The sequence below is a fragment of the Daphnia magna genome, linkage group LG8 (assembly GCF_020631705.1).
Source record: "Daphnia magna isolate NIES linkage group LG8, ASM2063170v1.1, whole genome shotgun sequence".
In the NCBI taxonomy this organism is placed as follows: domain Eukaryota; kingdom Metazoa; phylum Arthropoda; class Branchiopoda; order Diplostraca; family Daphniidae; genus Daphnia; species Daphnia magna.
Window position 1 is genome coordinate 8,115,914 of NC_059189.1, and position 18,495 is coordinate 8,134,408.

The window sequence follows — 18,495 nt, forward strand, 5'->3', positions numbered from 1 at the left end:
AAAATTAGCTATCCAGTAAAATTTTTTGAAATTTTTTACCTACAAAATTTGGTGACTAGCATGCTACTCATCAAATATCCGAACACCGCACGGTGTTCGGATCGGGCAAGCTCTCCATGTACAGTATGTTCCAAAAAAATCCGACTACCCTTTTCAAATAAAAATGCCCCCTATTGTCAAACAGCACAATTTCATCGAGTTTTAGGCCAAATTGAAGCACATGGTAAAATGTAGAAAAAACCATGTAAGAAATTGCCATGGAAACGAGACAACTATTAGTTAGCTCGCATCCTTACATCAGTGTGTGCTGGGAATACTTGCCGTTAGGTATAGCCAAGAATTAGGTCCAATATTGCGCTTGATCGATTAAATGAAAAAAAATTGATTCACTTAGAACTTTTTTCATTTTCAATATTTTTTCATTAAATTAACTAAATAGATAGCCCTTTTAAATACCTATCGATTGCCGTAAAACTTACCAAAATAGGTTGAAACTTGTAACGTAATGAATTATTTTATTTTATGACATTTTAGGGGAGGGGGGGCCAAAAACAGACATTTTTGGGTACGTTGTTTGGTTACTAATATACAACAAAATAAACAGAAAATATATTATTTAGATTCTTTATGATCTCTAGCATGTTTTGATATGACATTTTACTTCGATTTTTATAGTTTAAGAACCACAATTTCCAATAAAATTTACCCTTCTTTGCCCCTTTCCGGCATCCATTGCGGCGGCCATTTTGATGACGCGCGTAATTCAAATTTGAATTCTAACTTTTATTTATTATCATTCCAACGTTTTAAATTACCAAGAATGTATGTAAACACAAGTACATTTAAAAGAAAAACTCAATGTGTTTTAAAGAGTAAGCAGCAAGTGTTTTATTCAGAAACCACATAAAGCAAATACAATGAGTGAAGAGTGACACGAACGAATTGTTTTGATTATTTCATTATTTAATTACATTTGTTTATTGAAAAATACCTAATTAGCTTTAATGGTTTATTCTTAGTTATTGATGGTAGGCTTAGAAGGTTGCTTTCTAATTGACTATTCAATTGTTGGTTGTTGTCCCGGTCAACCTAGTGGGATTCCGATACCTGGAAAAGGGAAAATAAAAGAGTGATGTCAGGGCTATAACATTAATATTTTTTGAAATAAGTTACCTGTTTGATAAGTGTGTTAATTTTTTTTACAATGCCACAATAGATTACCTTCTTAATAAAAAAGTGTACTTCCCAACGTGGATGGAAAACGCAGCCAACACACTGAATGTTACTAACGCTCACGTGCAGTGGAGACGTTGTAACAGAAAATGAGATGAGGAGGATGATGTAATGAGGATGAAAATGACTTGAGGGAAAAACACACGGCTTTATTTCTGTGTTGAAGAAATGAGGGAGATACAATTTCCACTAACGTGGGACAGAGAGAGAGAGAGACTGGGGGTACTTTGTTACCTCGATACTTTACTACTTAATGGATACTGAACAAAGGGGGCAAGGGCCACTTCCAACATAAACACAAAACGAAGGCCCTTGCCACCTACAATCCTGCCCGTGAGGGCAGCACTGTAAGTGACACTGAATGCAAATTTAAAACTTTGGCTGAGTATAACACGTAAAAATTTTATGCATTTCATTAATCCTAAATAAAATTCGTTAAATGGCAAGAAATTCATTAATACTACCTATCAAATAATAATATATTCTTACTTCTGTTCTAATGTAAAATTTGTTTCGTTGTTCTAAAAGAAATGAAATACAGCATTTTTTTTTCACTAAAAAACTTTATTCTTTTTAAACATATATATAGATTTTAAAAATACAAACACAATTATAACCCACTTTAAACCCAAATCAAAAGAAAAAAACAACAAAAATAAATGTAAATAATGACAACATAGCTAAAAAATCACACAAAATTGGAACGCCCGCCACGGAGACTATGTTGAACGGAAACGAATCGGAATGAGCCGTACGCAGAGTGATCGGAAACAATTCCGTTCCCCACCACTTGGAGGATCCGTTTTTGACCGACAATGGACAATCTAAACGGATCTGTTTCCGTGGACAGATGAAAACTGTGTTGTCATAAACCATCTTGTTCACAACTATCACAAGTCAATTTGAACCTGCTTGACCGTTGACCTGTCAAGGATGAGGATCTATTTTATACTTACACTTTGACGTTCGTCAGAAGATAGGATCTCTAAATTTGGAAGGCCCGTTATTTAACGGCCTATGAATTTTGCTGTAATTGTAAAATTCGTGTAGGCCGCCAGGGGCGCTGCCAAGCAGAGCCTTCTTGGTGGCCGATATCGGCAATAGCCGTTGTTCGAATTTTTTCCCCTGTAGAAGCAGACGCCATTATTGTGTCAAAGTCAGTTCAATAAATCAGTGATAGAACCTGCCTAAGTTTAACCTTCAAAAGTATTTAATCACAGGTATTAACGTAATTATTGTTACAGATTAATATTAATATTTTTCATTTTTTTAGGTAAGTTTTTAATTAAACTTTATCTATATTGTCGCGGGGGAAAAGGGAGATTGGTTATCTCTTCGCAGAGATGAGTCATCCGCTCCTTGGACAACGCTGCGATCGTGGTGAAGAAATTATCGGGAGAAGACCACTCTTAGAAAGATACGCAGATACGCAGTCCGGGAGGGGAGTAATTCGGGCGACGGTATAAAACGCTGCCCCGAATCTGCGTTAGATGAGTCTCCATCGTTATGAGCTCCTGGAGCTGGGCTCCGTTAGAGGAGTTCCCTGGTTTCCCTAGAGTTCTTCAGACGCTTCTCCAATTTTTGGTAATGGTTATCCCCTTTTTGTTCGAGTAAAACCATTGTTTAGATTTAAGTCATCACTTGTTGTTTTCATTTGTGTTTGTTTAAATACAACCAGTGTGACAATATTTCATAAAAAAGTAAGGTTTCCGTCTTCAAGAGTTTGCACAGGAAGCTGATTACAGGTATCTAGCCTTACGAGATGGAACTCCTGTTAGAGATAGAAGACGTCGAGAGTATATTACGCAAGACAGAGAGATAAGGACTCTGCAGATCAATCAACAAAATGGACGGATAACCATCAGAAAGTTACTAATCGCAGCAACCTTCCGCTTCGAGCCCGTCGAAATAGAATTCAGGAGCAAAACGGAGAAGAACTTAACCACCCATTGGACGAATTACGTGCGGCATTCGAGGCTTTGCTGCATATTCCACTTGCAGTCATTAATGTCCCGGATGTCGGCGTCCAAGAAGATCAAATGGTGGAAATCGAAGTAGTCCTTGCTGCGTAAAAACGTTTGGAAATCGCTGCTGTCGAAGATCCTGTGGTAAATGTTGCAAGGGGTCGTGGAAGAGGATGGCCGCGTGGAAGAGGGCGACCGCAAGTTCGGGGAGCACCAAGACGGGAGGCGAATGAGCAACTGGACATTGTCAATCCTGCAGTAGAGAATAGGCGTGGAAGAAGGGAACTACCCCGTTGGCATCAAGATAGAGCAACCGTACCACGTCAAGGAGCAGCAGTTGAAGGAGGCCCAATGGGTAATCCTGATGCTCTGCTGAATGATAGAGACGTTGCCGGAACACGGCGACAACGGGTTGCACTACCTTATCCACATTTGGAATCCAAAAACTCAGCGGATGAAGACATCATCGTCAGGATTGAAAGATTTTTCGAAGTTGAAAACGCAAATTTCTTGCAACGAAGGGCTAATGTAATGGCAAAGTTAGCTCAATTGCAACAATTAGAACAATTAGAGCCTGCACAACAATTGGAAGAAATCAACGAAGACTTGCCCGTAGTGGATGTTCTGCAATTTCTTGAGAATAATACATTTGAGAATCAAGCATAGTGAATACATATCAATAAAAGAACTATGGCAAAGATAAATTGCAAGAAAAGCACACCGGTTGCTGGCATTTCACGTACTCAAGGCAACTCAGGGCAACTCCTTCAACGTATTCTCGGGGTCATTGTCACAATCCACAAAGAGCACTTAAGCAAACTGACCATGAATCGATAAAAACCGATCTTCGGCCTTATACCGTACAACATGAGATACTCCTAGAAATAGATAGCTCTTGATAAGGGCTATCCATTTCCGTAAAATTTATTTGTTCTGGACCTAAAGTTTGTCCGCAAAATATTATTTAAATTTTATGTATTTCAGGGAGATGGGGACTCCCTGATTCCCCTTCGAACCGCACCGACCTACACACAAAATTGCGAATCGGTTAACTACTGGAGTAACTATTTTTAAAGCAATAATTTTGCACAAATGGGTTGATCTTGTCAAGAGCTATCCACATCTGATATTTCGTTCAATTTAGAATTAATAGTTTACTGATTGTAATAAATTTAATTTCACGACCCGTCAAACCATACCGACAAAATATATCTAATGGGTTTTACTACTTAAGTAACTACTTTTTAAGCAAAAATATTTGTATCGGACTAATGATTTTCCTTATAGAAGCTATTCGAATTGCGTGTACTGGGACAAGGGGAATACCCTATACACGATAAACCGCACCGACCTACCTACCTGAATAATGACCGATCGATTATAACTCAGGTAGGTGGTTATCAAGCGGTTCCCTTCAGTTCAAAATACCCAATGTAAACCATAAGGCCTTGCCCAAACTCGAAAAAGTGTGAGCGAGTGAAGGGAAATCAATAAAAATAGTAAATTACAATGTAATACACGAAACGGGTGCAAACAGGGTACAAAATTATTTAATTGGGTTGTGGAAACGGTTACACCCCGTCGGTGTCAATTTAAAATTAACATTAATTTAAATGAAAGCATACCGTTAAGCTATCTAAAAAGTAAAAACAAAATTATAAGGGAAAAAACCATTGTATTGCACGAATAAAAAACAAAGAAAAAAAACAATTAACATAAGTAAACGAAACAAATAAAGGCCCCAACCTGCTTCAATCATTCGGCAGCGGCAGTGCTGGTAGATAGGGGAGGGACCATGTTGCACCAATGACGGCCACGCCTAGCTTATGGTTAGAGGGGCCGGAACTCTACCAGGACTTTCTGTCGTACTTTGTCTAGTAGATTTCAGGCACCTGAACGAGATGGAGTTGGTTTTGTTTAGAGGAGGAAAGATGCGCAGCTTCACGATGTAAATAATTCCCCCTAGTGTCGTCGAAGCGAATCCTACCACTAGGTATCGGCCCCGATAAGCCATAATCGGGTTAACCGCCCTGCCCCGGAAAAAGGCAATCGGGCTGAATCAGGGTGCCATTTCGTCAGCCGGGGCGGGGCGGGGAAAAAATCGAGGTTAACCCGTTTGCCCCGACGCCATTTGCAAAAATGGCGCCTGAATTCAAACTACGAATTTTGGGTCGTGTTTTTATCGGGGCAACCGGGGCAAACTCCCCGATTTTCATCATTCGATTCCATCGATTATGTTTTTACGTCGATCGATTGATTGCAATCAGGGTTCCATCCCCAATAAGGCACCCCGATACAACCCCGATTGGGATCGGGGTTAAAAATTTTCACCCCGAGCCCTGAACGCCCCTCTTTGAGTCACGAACTTCAAAACCGAATTGGCAAGATGTGCCCCGATTAGGGTCAGGGCCGATTCCTACCTACCACCTTTCTGTGTACCCATGAAAGACGGTAGGGTTCACCCCGACGACCGAGATCAAGTTGTCATAAAGGCCCGTTCACACTAGAGGTTTTTCGGCTAGCCGAAAGACGAAAGACGAAAAAAAGAGCCGAAAAGTGTAAGGAAGGCCTACAAATACATTTAATTAGGATACGCACATTCTTATTATATTATGTTTACTTTCCCTTGGCATATAATTATGTCTATATTTTACTCTCTCGCATCTACTCTTCTTTTGCATATTATTCGAATATTGTAGTTCGCATAGTAACCATTTGTCATAGACATCTTAGCGTTGACCCAATTGAACACCTGCTGTCTGACTCACACGTGCGACGCACATCACGCCACTAAACAAACATCCGTGATTGGTCACACGTGCGATGCATATCACGCCATTAAATAAACATCCGTTTGATTGGTCGCACGCACGACGCCAATCAAGCCATTAAACAAACACCTTCTGATTGGCTGTACGCACGACATAGCGATGCATCAACAGCATTACGCCTCTTTGACGAGATGCGAGGTTTCATGGTGAACCCACAAATCCAAGAAAGATCAGACAACTTGCAGCTCGCTAATCGTTCAGTTGCCTTCAACAACACTAGTTCGACACCTAACTTGCATTGGTGTTTTCTCTTACAAGTGTATCTCCGCCTACCTGTTTCCGTTAGTACCTATCTGAATTGTATTTCCAATCGTCTCCATTTCGTGTCTGAATTGGCCGTATCGCTCGCGCTACTACGGTAAGATCAATTTACGTTGTCTCCATTTACACTTTGTTTCCCTTTAGTTTCTCGTATTCTGATGCGTGTAGTCTCCCTTATATTTTATGGCCTAGTCTAGTAATACACTGCCATTATTGTGGGTAAACGCCTCCGAGTTCCATGTTAGTATATATTTGTCTTAATCCGTAAAGTCATTCACCCGAGAGGGAGGATGCTTTACAAAAGCGAGCCGAAAAGAAAAAAAAAATCGTCTTTCCAAAGTTGAAATTTTCTTAACTTTTCGGCACTGAAAATCGACGGAAAGACGAAAGCTGAAAACTGAACAGCCAATCAGAGCTAGGGCTCGGCCCAGGTTCTTGAAAACCCGGTTTACCCGCGGTTCGTCGACAAAAAAAGTCGCCCATGAGCGATCCGGGTAGTCTATTTGCCAAAGTGGGTAGGCTGGGTGGATTTGATGGGCAAACCGGGTATACCCACCGCCATCTTGGAAAATGGCGGCTTGCAAAGCCCCAAGTTAAATTAAAAGGGAGGGTAGCAAACAAAAAATTTTTCTGGCGGGAAATTCAAAGGGCGTCACTTGATTTCAGGGAAAAACTCGGGTAATCGGGTAGAAAATCGGGGATAACCGGGTTTTGAACCCGGGTAATGGAAACGGTTTTCAAAATTGTGTTACCCACATGGTACCCGGGTAGGTAGTGGGCACAAATTCTTAGGAACCGTTACCCACCGGATCAAATTTTTTTGCCGAGAAGACCTACCCATTCGCCCAAATACCTACCCATTGGACACGGGGCCGAGCCCTAGTCCTACCCGGATCGCTCATGGGCGACTTTTTTTGGAAACAAACCGCGGATAAACCAGGTTTTCGAGAACCGGGGCCGAGCCCATAAAACAAAAGTTAAAATATTTGGCAACTCGCAGTGTTGTTGAAGCAGCCGAAAATATTGGCGGGAGCAAGAGCAAGCGAAGGAAGCCAAACCGATTATTGTTTGGCCAATAAAGTTTTTTTTACTGAAAGATATGAACAAATCAATTGATAAAATTGGGGAAGCCATTCATTTGGCGGCTCAGGAAGACTTAGATTCCATGAAAGACGACAGTGATGTGAAAAAGTTTGAGGAACTGATTCAGAAACTCGAGTTGCAACGACGGCTAGTACTAGAAGGCGAGGTGCGAAAACGAAAGCTTGCTAATTTCAAATTGAATGAGAATGTCAATAGTCCTCAAGAATTGGTGGAAAAAACTCAACTCGCTACGGTAAAAAGTGAAGAAAATATGCAGTTGTACATGATTTGTCAAAAGGCTGTTGAAACCTCCCAGTTTAGCCTGACACTTCAGTCAGCTGAAACTCGTGATCTGTGAGTCTCCCTCTTTTTCATTAGTTGGTTTTTTTTAATTTGTATGTACTGTTTGTTATAGGGCTGATGACTATGCTGATGAAGAAATAGCGGGATTATCAGCTGAATACATAAACCTCTGTTTGAGTAACTTGGCAGAATCTCACAAGAATGAAAGACTAGACGAAGAGATAAAGCAAGCTCAAGAAAATATCAATCAACTTAAACCATACATCTTTCCAGGAGAAGCCAACGAAGAAGTTCAGCCTGGATCAAGGGCTAAGGAAATAGCTAAGTACATGAAAATTCTTATTTTGCTCTAGTGCTAAAAGGAAATTTTCACATTTGTTTTATTTTTATTTTTAAATTCTGCATTTGTAGGGTGAAGGCGCGATTGGTTAAGTTGCGTGGCAGGTATAATTTTACCAGATATATCTTACAGCTCCTTTTACTAGCTTCCGAGCAAGATCTTGTCAGTAATCCGAAGTTATTCGATATGTTTGTCAAATGCGGTGAACCATATGACTAATAGTAAATTTAAACATGTTCTAATGTTTTTATAGATATGTAAAACTAAAACTGCTGTGGCTCCCATATCAACTCGTACCCCACCAATTTCACGTGTTTGCCCTTTATACCCACATACTTAACCGCCTTTTCAAAGAAATTGCAACTTGTGAAATACATTTTTTTGGGTCATAGATTACACGATTTGAGTACTTCGTGGTAAACGCGTGTAAATAGGCCACGCCCCACGTTACTTTTCGCGAACCTCGCTCCCTCCGAAAGTGCTGCACCAAGCGGATTTTGACTGGGAAGGATACCCTTTTGCATCGGGCCAGGATAAAATGCGGACGCGGACCGCGGACTGCGGACAGGAGAAACTGCGGACTTTCACCTGCGGACTGGCCCAAAATTTTTGAGGCGGCTTTGGGCGACTCACCTAAGCCAATCTTATACTGTAGTCTTCTAGTCGTTGAAAAGAGATATGGGAAGATACACTCGATAAGCCAAAGGCAGAGTCATAGATAACATGGTCTGACTACTCCTGGTTTCTGGCGTCACTTTTCGCGAACTCGAAATTTTACACGGTGAGCATAGGCTCTCTCCCTCAGACAGCGGAGACCTGATGCAAAAGGGTATCCTTCCCAGTCAAAATCCGCTTGGTGCAGCACTTTCGGAGGGAGCGAGGTTCGCGAAAAGTAACGTGGGGCGTGGCCTATTTACACGCGTTTACCACGAAGTACTCAAATCGTGTAATCTATGACCCAAGCCAAAGGTATCAAATTTTAGCCTTTAGTAATGTCACCGAAAAAAATGTATTTCACAAGTTGCAATTTCTTTGAAAAGGCGGTTAAGTATGTGGGTATAAAGGGCAAACACGTGAAATTGGTGGGGTACGAGTTGATATGGGAGCCACAGCAGTTTTAGTTTTACATATCTATAAAAACATTAGAACATGTTTAAATTTACTATTAGTCATATGGTTCACCGCATTTGACAAACATATCGAATAACTTCGGATTACTGACAAGATCTTGCTCGGAAGCTAGTAAAAGGAGCTGTAAGATATATCTGGTAAAATTATACCTGCCACGCAACTTAACCAATCGCGCCTTCACCCTACAAATGCAGAATTTAAAAATAAAAATAAAACAAATGTGAAAATTTCCTTTTAGCACTAGAGCAAAATAAGAATTTTCATGTACTTAGCTATTTCCTTAGCCCTTGATCCAGGCTGAACTTCTTCGTTGGCTTCTCCTGGAAAGATGTATGGTTTAAGTTGATTGATATTTTCTTGAGCTTGCTTTATCTCTTCGTCTAGTCTTTCATTCTTGTGAGATTCTGCCAAGTTACTCAAACAGAGGTTTATGTATTCAGCTGATAATCCCGCTATTTCTTCATCAGCATAGTCATCAGCCCTATAACAAACAGTACATACAAATTAAAAAAAACCAACTAATGAAAAAGAGGGAGACTCACAGATCACGAGTTTCAGCTGACTGAAGTGTCAGGCTAAACTGGGAGGTTTCAACAGCCTTTTGACAAATCATGTACAACTGCATATTTTCTTCACTTTTTACCGTAGCGAGTTGAGTTTTTTCCACCAATTCTTGAGGACTATTGACATTCTCATTCAATTTGAAATTAGCAAGCTTTCGTTTTCGCACCTCGCCTTCTAGTACTAGCCGTCGTTGCAACTCGAGTTTCTGAATCAGTTCCTCAAACTTTTTCACATCACTGTCGTCTTTCATGGAATCTAAGTCTTCCTGAGCCGCCAAATGAATGGCTTCCCCAATTTTATCAATTGATTTGTTCATATCTTTCAGTAAAAAAACTTTATTGGCCAAACAATAATCGGTTTGGCTTCCTTCGCTTGCTCTTGCTCCCGCCAATATTTTCGGCTGCTTCAACAACACTGCGAGTTGCCAAATATTTTAACTTTTGTTTTATGGGCTCGGCCCCGGTTCTCGAAAACCTGGTTTATCCGCGGTTTGTTTCAAAAAAAGTCGCCCATGAGCGATCCGGGTAGGACTAGGGCTCGGCCCCGTGTCCAATGGGTAGGTATTTGGGCGAATGGGTAGGTCTTCTCGGCAAAAAATTTGATCCGGTGGGTAACGGTTCCTAAGAATTTGTGCCCACTACCTACCCGGGTACCATGTGGGTAACACAATTTTGAAAACCGTTTCCATTACCCGGGTTCAAAACCCGGTTATCCCCGATTTTCTACCCGATTACCCGAGTTTTTCCCTGAAATCAAGTGACGCCCTTTGAATTTCCCGCCAGAAAAATTTTTTGTTTGCTACCCTCCCTTTTAATTTAACTTGGGGCTTTGCAAGCCGCCATTTTCCAAGATGGCGGTGGGTATACCCGGTTTGCCCATCAAATCCACCCAGCCTACCCACTTTGGCAAATAGACTACCCGGATCGCTCATGGGCGACTTTTTTGTCGACGAACCGCGGGTAAACCGGGTTTTCAAGAACCTGGGCCGAGCCCTAGCTCTGATTGGCTGTTCAGTTTTCAGCTTTCGTCTTTCCGTCGATTTTCAGTGCCGAAAAGTTAAGAAAATTTCAACTTTGGAAAGACGATTTTTTTTTTCTTTTCGGCTCGCTTTTGTAAAGCATCCTCCCTCTCGGGTGAATGACTTTACGGATTAAGACAAATATATACTAACATGGAACTCGGAGGCGTTTACCCACAATAATGGCAGTGTATTACTAGACTAGGCCATAAAATATAAGGGAGACTACACGCATCAGAATACGAGAAACTAAAGGGAAACAAAGTGTAAATGGAGACAACGTAAATTGATCTTACCGTAGTAGCGCGAGCGATACGGCGAATTCAGACACGAAATGGAGACGATTGGAAATACAATTCAGATAGGTACTAACGGAAACAGGTAGGCGGAGATACACTTGTAAGAGAAAACACCAATGCAAGTTAGGTGTCGAACTAGTGTTGTTGAAGGCAACTGAACGATTAGCGAGCTGCAAGTTGTCTGATCTTTCTTGGATTTGTGGGTTCACCATGAAACCTCGCATCTCGTCAAAGAGGCGTAATGCTGTTGATGCATCGCTATGTCGTGCGTACAGCCAATCAGAAGGTGTTTGTTTAATGGCTTGATTGGCGTCGTGCGTGCGACCAATCAAACGGATGTTTATTTAATGGCGTGATATGCATCGCACGTGTGACCAATCACGGATGTTTGTTTAGTGGCGTGATGTGCGTCGCACGTGTGAGTCAGACAGCAGGTGTTCAATTGGGTCAACGCTAAGATGTCTATGACAAATGGTTACTATGCGAACTACAATATTCGAATAATATGCAAAAGAAGAGTAGATGCGAGAGAGTAAAATATAGACATAATTATATGCCAAGGGAAAGTAAACATAATATAATAAGAATGTGCGTATCCTAATTAAATGTATTTGTAGGCCTTCCTTACACTTTTCGGCTCTTTTTTTCGTCTTTCGTCTTTTGGCTAGCCGAAAAACCTCTAGTGTGAACGGGCCTTTATGACAACTTGATCTCGGTCGTCGGGGTGAACCCTACCGTCTTTCATGGGTACACAGAAAGGTGGTAGGTAGGAATCGGCCCTGACCCTAATCGGGGCACATCTTGCCAATTCGGTTTTGAAGTTCGTGACTCAAAGAGGGGCGTTCAGGGCTCGGGGTGAAAATTTTTAACCCCGATCCCAATCGGGGTTGTATCGGGGTGCCTTATTGGGGATGGAACCCCGATTGCAATCAATCGATCGACGTAAAAACATAATCGATGGAATCGAATGATGAAAATCGGGGAGTTTGCCCCGGTTGCCCCGATAAAAACACGACCCAAAATTCGTAGTTTGAATTCAGGCGCCATTTTTGCAAATGGCGTCGGGGCAAACGGGTTAACCTCGATTTTTTCCCCGCCCCGCCCCGGCTGACGAAATGGCACCCTGATTCAGCCCGATTGCCTTTTTCCGGGGCAGGGCGGTTAACCCGATTATGGCTTATCGGGGCCGATACCTAGTGGTAGGATTCGCTTCGACGACACTAGGGGAATTATTTACATCGTGAAGCTGCGCATCTTTCCTCCTCTAAACAAAACCAACTCCATCTCGTTCAGGTGCCTGAAATCTACTAGACAAAGTACGACAGAAAGTCCTGGTAGAGTTCCGGCCCCTCTAACCATAAGCTAGGCGTGGCCGTCATTGGTGCAACATGGTCCCTCCCCTATCTACCAGCACTGCCGCTGCCGAATGATTGAAGCAGGTTGGGGCCTTTATTTGTTTCGTTTACTTATGTTAATTGTTTTTTTCTTTGTTTTTTATTCGTGCAATACAATGGTTTTTTCCCTTATAATTTTGTTTTTACTTTTTAGATAGCTTAACGGTATGCTTTCATTTAAATTAATGTTAATTTTAAATTGACACCGACGGGGTGTAACCGTTTCCACAACCCAATTAAATAATTTTGTACCCTGTTTGCACCCGTTTCGTGTATTACATTGTAATTTACTATTTTTATTGATTTCCTTCACTCGCTCACACTTTTTCGAGTTTGGGCAAGGCCTTATGGTTTACATTGGGTATTTTGAACTGAAGGGAACCGCTTGATAACCACCTACCTGAGTTATAATCGATCGGTCATTATTCAGGTAGGTAGGTCGGTGCGGTTTATCGTGTATAGGGTATTCCCCTTGTCCCAGTACACGCAATTCGAATAGCTTCTATAAGGAAAATCATTAGTCCGATACAAATATTTTTGCTTAAAAAGTAGTTACTTAAGTAGTAAAACCCATTAGATATATTTTGTCGGTATGGTTTGACGGGTCGTGAAATTAAATTTATTACAATCAGTAAACTATTAATTCTAAATTGAACGAAATATCAGATGTGGATAGCTCTTGACAAGATCAACCCATTTGTGCAAAATTATTGCTTTAAAAATAGTTACTCCAGTAGTTAACCGATTCGCAATTTTGTGTGTAGGTCGGTGCGGTTCGAAGGGGAATCAGGGAGTCCCCATCTCCCTGAAATACATAAAATTTAAATAATATTTTGCGGACAAACTTTAGGTCCAGAACAAATAAATTTTACGGAAATGGATAGCCCTTATCAAGAGCTATCTATTTCTAGGAGTATCTCATGTTGTACGGTATAAGGCCGAAGATCGGTTTTTATCGATTCATGGTCAGTTTGCTTAAGTGCTCTTTGTGGATTGTGACAATGACCCCGAGAATACGTTGAAGGAGTTGCCCTGAGTTGCCTTGAGTACGTGAAATGCCAGCAACCGGTGTGCTTTTCTTGCAATTTATCTTTGCCATAGTTCTTTTATTGATATGTATTCACTATGCTTGATTCTCAAATGTATTATTCTCAAGAAGTTGCAGAACATCCACTACGGGCAAGTCTTCGTTGATTTCTTCCAATTGTTGTGCAGGCTCTAATTGTTCTAATTGTTGCAATTGAGCTAACTTTGCCATTACATTAGCCCTTCGTTGCAAGAAATTTGCGTTTTCAACTTCGAAAAATCTTTCAATCCTGACGATGATGTCTTCATCCGCTGAGTTTTTGGATTCCAAATGTGGATAAGGTAGTGCAACCCGTTGTCGCCGTGTTCCGGCAACGTCTCTATCATTCAGCAGAGCATCAGGATTACCCATTGGGCCTCCTTCAACTGCTGCTCCTTGACGTGGTACGGTTGCTCTATCTTGATGCCAACGGGGTAGTTCCCTTCTTCCACGCCTATTCTCTACTGCAGGATTGACAATGTCCAGTTGCTCATTCGCCTCCCGTCTTGGTGCTCCCCGAACTTGCGGTCGCCCTCTTCCACGCGGCCATCCTCTTCCACGACCCCTTGCAACATTTACCACAGGATCTTCGACAGCAGCGATTTCCAAACGTTTTTACGCAGCAAGCACTACTTCGATTTCCACCATTTGATCTTCTTGGACGCCGACATCCGGGACTTTAATGACTGCAAGTGGAATATGCAGCAAAGCCTCGAATGCCGCACGTAATTCGTCCAATGGGTGGTTAAGTTCTTCTCCGTTTTGCTCCTGAATTCTATTTCGACGGGCTCGAAGCGGAAGGTTGCTGCGATTAGTAACTTTCTGATGGTTATCCGTCCATTTTGTTGATTGATCTGCAGAGTCCTTATCTCTCTGTCTTGCGTAATATACTCTCGACGTCTTCTATCTCTAACAGGAGTTCCATCTCGTAAGGCTAGATACCTGTAATCAGCTTCCTGTGCAAACTCTTGAAGACAACCTTAAAGACGGAAACCTTACTTTTTTATGAAATATTGTCACACTGGTTGTATTTAAACAAACACAAATGAAAACAACAAGTGATGACTTAAATCTAAACAATGGTTTTACTCGAACAAAAAGGGGATAACCATTACCAAAAATTGGAGAAGCGTCTGAAGAACTCTAGGGAAACCAGGGAACTCCTCTAACGGAGCCCAGCTCCAGGAGCTCATAACGATGGAGACTCATCTAACGCAGATTCGGGGCAGCGTTTTATACCGTCGCCCGAATTACTCCCCTCCCGGACTGCGTATCTGCGTATCTTTCTTAGAGTGGTCTTCTCCCGATAATTTCTTCACCACGATCGCAGCGTTGTCCAAGGAGAGGATGACTCATCTCTGCGAAGAGATAACCAATCTCCCTTTTCCCCCGCGACAATATAGATAAAGTTTAATTAAAAACTTACCTAAAAAAATGAAAAATATTAATATTAATCTGTAACAATAATTACGTTAATACCTGTGATTAAATACTTTTGAAGGTTAAACTTAGGCAGGTTCTATCACTGATTTATTGAACTGACTTTGACACAATAATGGCGTCTGCTTCTACAGGGGAAAAAATTCGAACAACGGCTATTGCCGATATCGGCCACCAAGAAGGCTCTGCTTGGCAGCGCCCCTGGCGGCCTACACGAATTTTACAATTACAGCAAAATTCATAGGCCGTTAAATAACGGGCCTTCCAAATTTAGAGATCCTATCTTCTGACGAACGTCAAAGTGTAAGTATAAAATAGATCCTCATCCTTGACAGGTCAACGGTCAAGCAGGTTCAAATTGACTTGTGATAGTTGTGAACAAGATGGTTTATGACAACACAGTTTTCATCTGTCCACGGAAACAGATCCGTTTAGATTGTCCATTGTCGGTCAAAAACGGATCCTCCAAGTGGTGGGGAACGGAATTGTTTCCGAACACTCTGCGTATGGCTCATTCCGATTCGTTTCCGTTCAACATAGTCTCCGTGGCGGGCGTTCCAATTTTGTGTGATTTTTTAGCTATGTTGTCATTATTTACATTTATTTTTTTTGTTTTTTTCTTTTGATTTGGGTTTAAAGTGGGTTGTATTTGTGTTTGTATTTTTAAAATCTATATATATGTTTAAAAAGAATAAAGTTTTTTAGTGAAAAAAAAAATTCTGTATTTCATTTCTTTTAGAACAACGAAACAAATTTTACATTAGAACAGAAGTAAGAATATATTATTATTTGATAGGTAGTATTAATGAATTTCTTGCCATTTAACGAATTTTATTTAGGATTAATGAAATGCATAAAATTTTTACGTGTTATACTCAGCCAAAGCTTTAAATTTGCATTCAGTGTCACTTACAGTGCTGCCCTCACGGGCAGGATTGTAGGTGGCAAGGGCCTTCGTTTTGTCCAAAAGCTTTGTACCAAAGCCATTAACCCAACGGTAATTCTCCATCATCTCATCAGGAAAAAGTCCCCTGCTGCACTCATCAGCCGGATTTTCGATACCTGGGACATGTCTCCATTCAGTTGGTTGAGAATGCTCTAAGATTTGGGATATTCGATTAGCGACGAACGTCTGAAAGCGACATGTCTTTGAGGCTATCCACTGAAGGACAGTTTTTGAGTCAGACCAATAGATGATTTGATTGATTGGAATACGAAGGGTCGATTGGACGAACTTCACAAGGCGTAGTGCCACAACTGCTCCTTGGAGTTCTAATTTCGGAACGGTCAGCGGACAAAGGGGTGCCACGCGGGACTTTGACGTAACGAAATTTACAGCGACAATATTATTGCGATAGGTTACTCGTAGATATACCACAGAGCCCAACCCAACGGTGGATGCATCGCAAAAGGCATGCAGCTGAATGTCTTGGATGTCACTAGACGAAGTTAAAGCTCGTGGGATCTTGAACGCTTCGAGCTGGCTAAGATTAGTAGTCCACTTGTTCCACTGGTGTTGAATTACTTCGGGAACTTGGTCATCCCAGTCAACACCGACAAGCCACAATTCTTGTAGAATTCTTTTGGCGCTAAGGATCACTGGGGATAAAAACCCCAGTGGGTAATACAAGGTAGACACAGCACTCAAGATCCGACACTTAGTACTCACTTCGACGTCGGTTTTAACATCAAAGATGAAGCTGTCACTTTCGCTGTCATATAAAACACCTAAGGTTCTCTCCGTGGGCAAATCCTCTAGATCCAAATTCAGGCGAGGCTGATTACGATCATCTTCTGGTAAACGTGACAATACCCGTCGAGATGAAGAGAGCCATTGGTTCAGATGGAATCCTCCCTTTTTTAGCAATGCTGTAGAAAGTGTAGAATCTTTGACCGCTCGACTAGCCTCCTCTTTGGTGTAAAAAGAATCCAGAAGGTTATCTACATAGAAGTTCTTGTAGACTCGTTCAGCGGCTTCAGAAAATTCTTCACGATGTAGGTCAGCGATTTGTCATAGGACTTGGGAGCAGATGAAAGGGGATGAAACTGATCCAAAGATTTGTTGCTGCATTTCATATACGGTGGGTCTTTTTCGAAAGCCAGGTGGATGCCATAGAAATCGTAGGGCGGAACAATCTTCTTTCTTCACGCCAACTTGAAGAAACATTTGTTGAATATCCCCAGATGGGGACACCGGCTTTTCTCTGAAGAGTAGAAGGGTAGCACCTATGTTATTGATGAGATTGGGACCCTTTTACAATACTTCGTTGAGTGCAACTCCTTGAAACTTTGCCGAAGCGTCGAAGACCACCCTAACCTTTTCGGGTTTTCGAGGATTTACGACTACATGATGGGGAAGGTAACAATATCTCCCAAAGATGCCCTTCAATTCACTTTCTTTGAGAGGCCGAGCGAATTCCTTTGCCACATAGTCATCGATTACGGCTTTGTATCTCTCAGCAAAATTAGAATTGTGAACGAATTTGTTTTCGATAGAGAAAAGTCGACGCAATACACTATTGTAATTTTCGGGTAATGCGATATCATCTGAAACCCATGGTAGACCTACTTCATACCTAGTTCCGTCGAATTGAATAGTTGCATTGAATTTCTTCCTCGCTAGTTTATCCTCGGTTGATTCTAGCGGTTGAGCTGGAGTTACAATTGGAACGCTTTCCGTTTCCCACAATTCCTCAACTTGGCGCAAAAGTAATGCTTCCGTCGGTGATTCTTGTACATGGTAGCAGAGTTTTTGCACCGTCAGTAAGGGTTTGTTTGAACGACAAACCGTTGAATCATGTTGCTGCGTTCCTAATGTTAGATCGCCAACGCAAGTCCAACCAAATGGCGTCAATAAACCAAAGGGAGCGTCGGTTCCAACAGGAGGTAGCCTTTCATCGAGACGTAAGTGCAGTCATTGGTTTCCCGCTCCAACAAGGATGGTTGGTTCTCCAACATCAACCAGTTTTACGTCTTTGAGATGAGGGTAATGACTTCGGATCTCCATTAACTCCTTCGGTGGGCATGGTAACTTTAGTCGAGTCGGCACAGTATAAACCTGTTTTAAATCCGCTTCGAAAGATCTATCCCGAGCCTTAACAGTCAGACTTGTTGAAAATACAAGGATAATCAGTACCGTGGGCAAGGCTTCTATATTGAGAACAGGCAAACAAACTTCATTCCAACATGTGGAGATATGCAAAGAATGACAGGTATAACACTGATTCAAATAGTCACACAATACATATCGCACATTATTCAGATATGGTGGCCTGTACGGGTAGTCGAATATACTGTCGTCTCCATAAGAAAAAGGTATGGGGCGAAGTCTGTCCCAGCCATCTAGCGGTCACTCTGAGAGATACTTGTGTTTATCGAATCTCAACAAGACTAACCGTAGTTGATTGAAACTGTGGGTCTTGGCCGTGAAACGCGCCAAAGGATACATTCTTTGCATTCCCTTTGCATTTGAGCTGTTTAGCTACATCCTCTTGAATTAAGTTAACGGTCGCTCCTGGATCTAGAAAAGCGAAAGTTTCTATTTCCATCCCGTTAGCTTGCAGTAGCA

The 18,495-nt window shown here is 41.6% G+C and overlaps 2 protein-coding genes across 2 annotated transcripts; one reads left to right on the forward strand and one right to left on the reverse strand.

Moving 5' to 3' along the window:
* The first annotated feature begins 7,282 nt into the window (after window positions 1–7,282).
* Window positions 7,283–8,406, forward strand: LOC123475235. The gene is made up of 3 exons (XM_045177649.1): window positions 7,283–7,726; window positions 7,788–8,000; window positions 8,087–8,406. The coding sequence occupies exons 1-3, from the start codon at window positions 7,389–7,391 to the stop codon at window positions 8,232–8,234; spliced, it is 699 nt and encodes a 232-aa protein (XP_045033584.1). The 5' UTR covers window positions 7,283–7,388; the 3' UTR covers window positions 8,235–8,406.
* A 599-nt stretch (window positions 8,407–9,005) lies between these two features.
* LOC116928396 lies at window positions 9,006–10,072 on the reverse strand. The gene is made up of 3 exons (XM_032935474.2): window positions 9,689–10,072; window positions 9,415–9,627; window positions 9,006–9,328 (listed from the first exon to the last, which is right to left on the reverse strand). Exons 1-3 carry the CDS (start codon window positions 10,024–10,026, stop codon window positions 9,181–9,183), a joined length of 699 nt encoding a protein of 232 aa, XP_032791365.1. The 5' UTR covers window positions 10,027–10,072; the 3' UTR covers window positions 9,006–9,180.
* Between the last annotated feature and the right edge of the window lie 8,423 nt (window positions 10,073–18,495).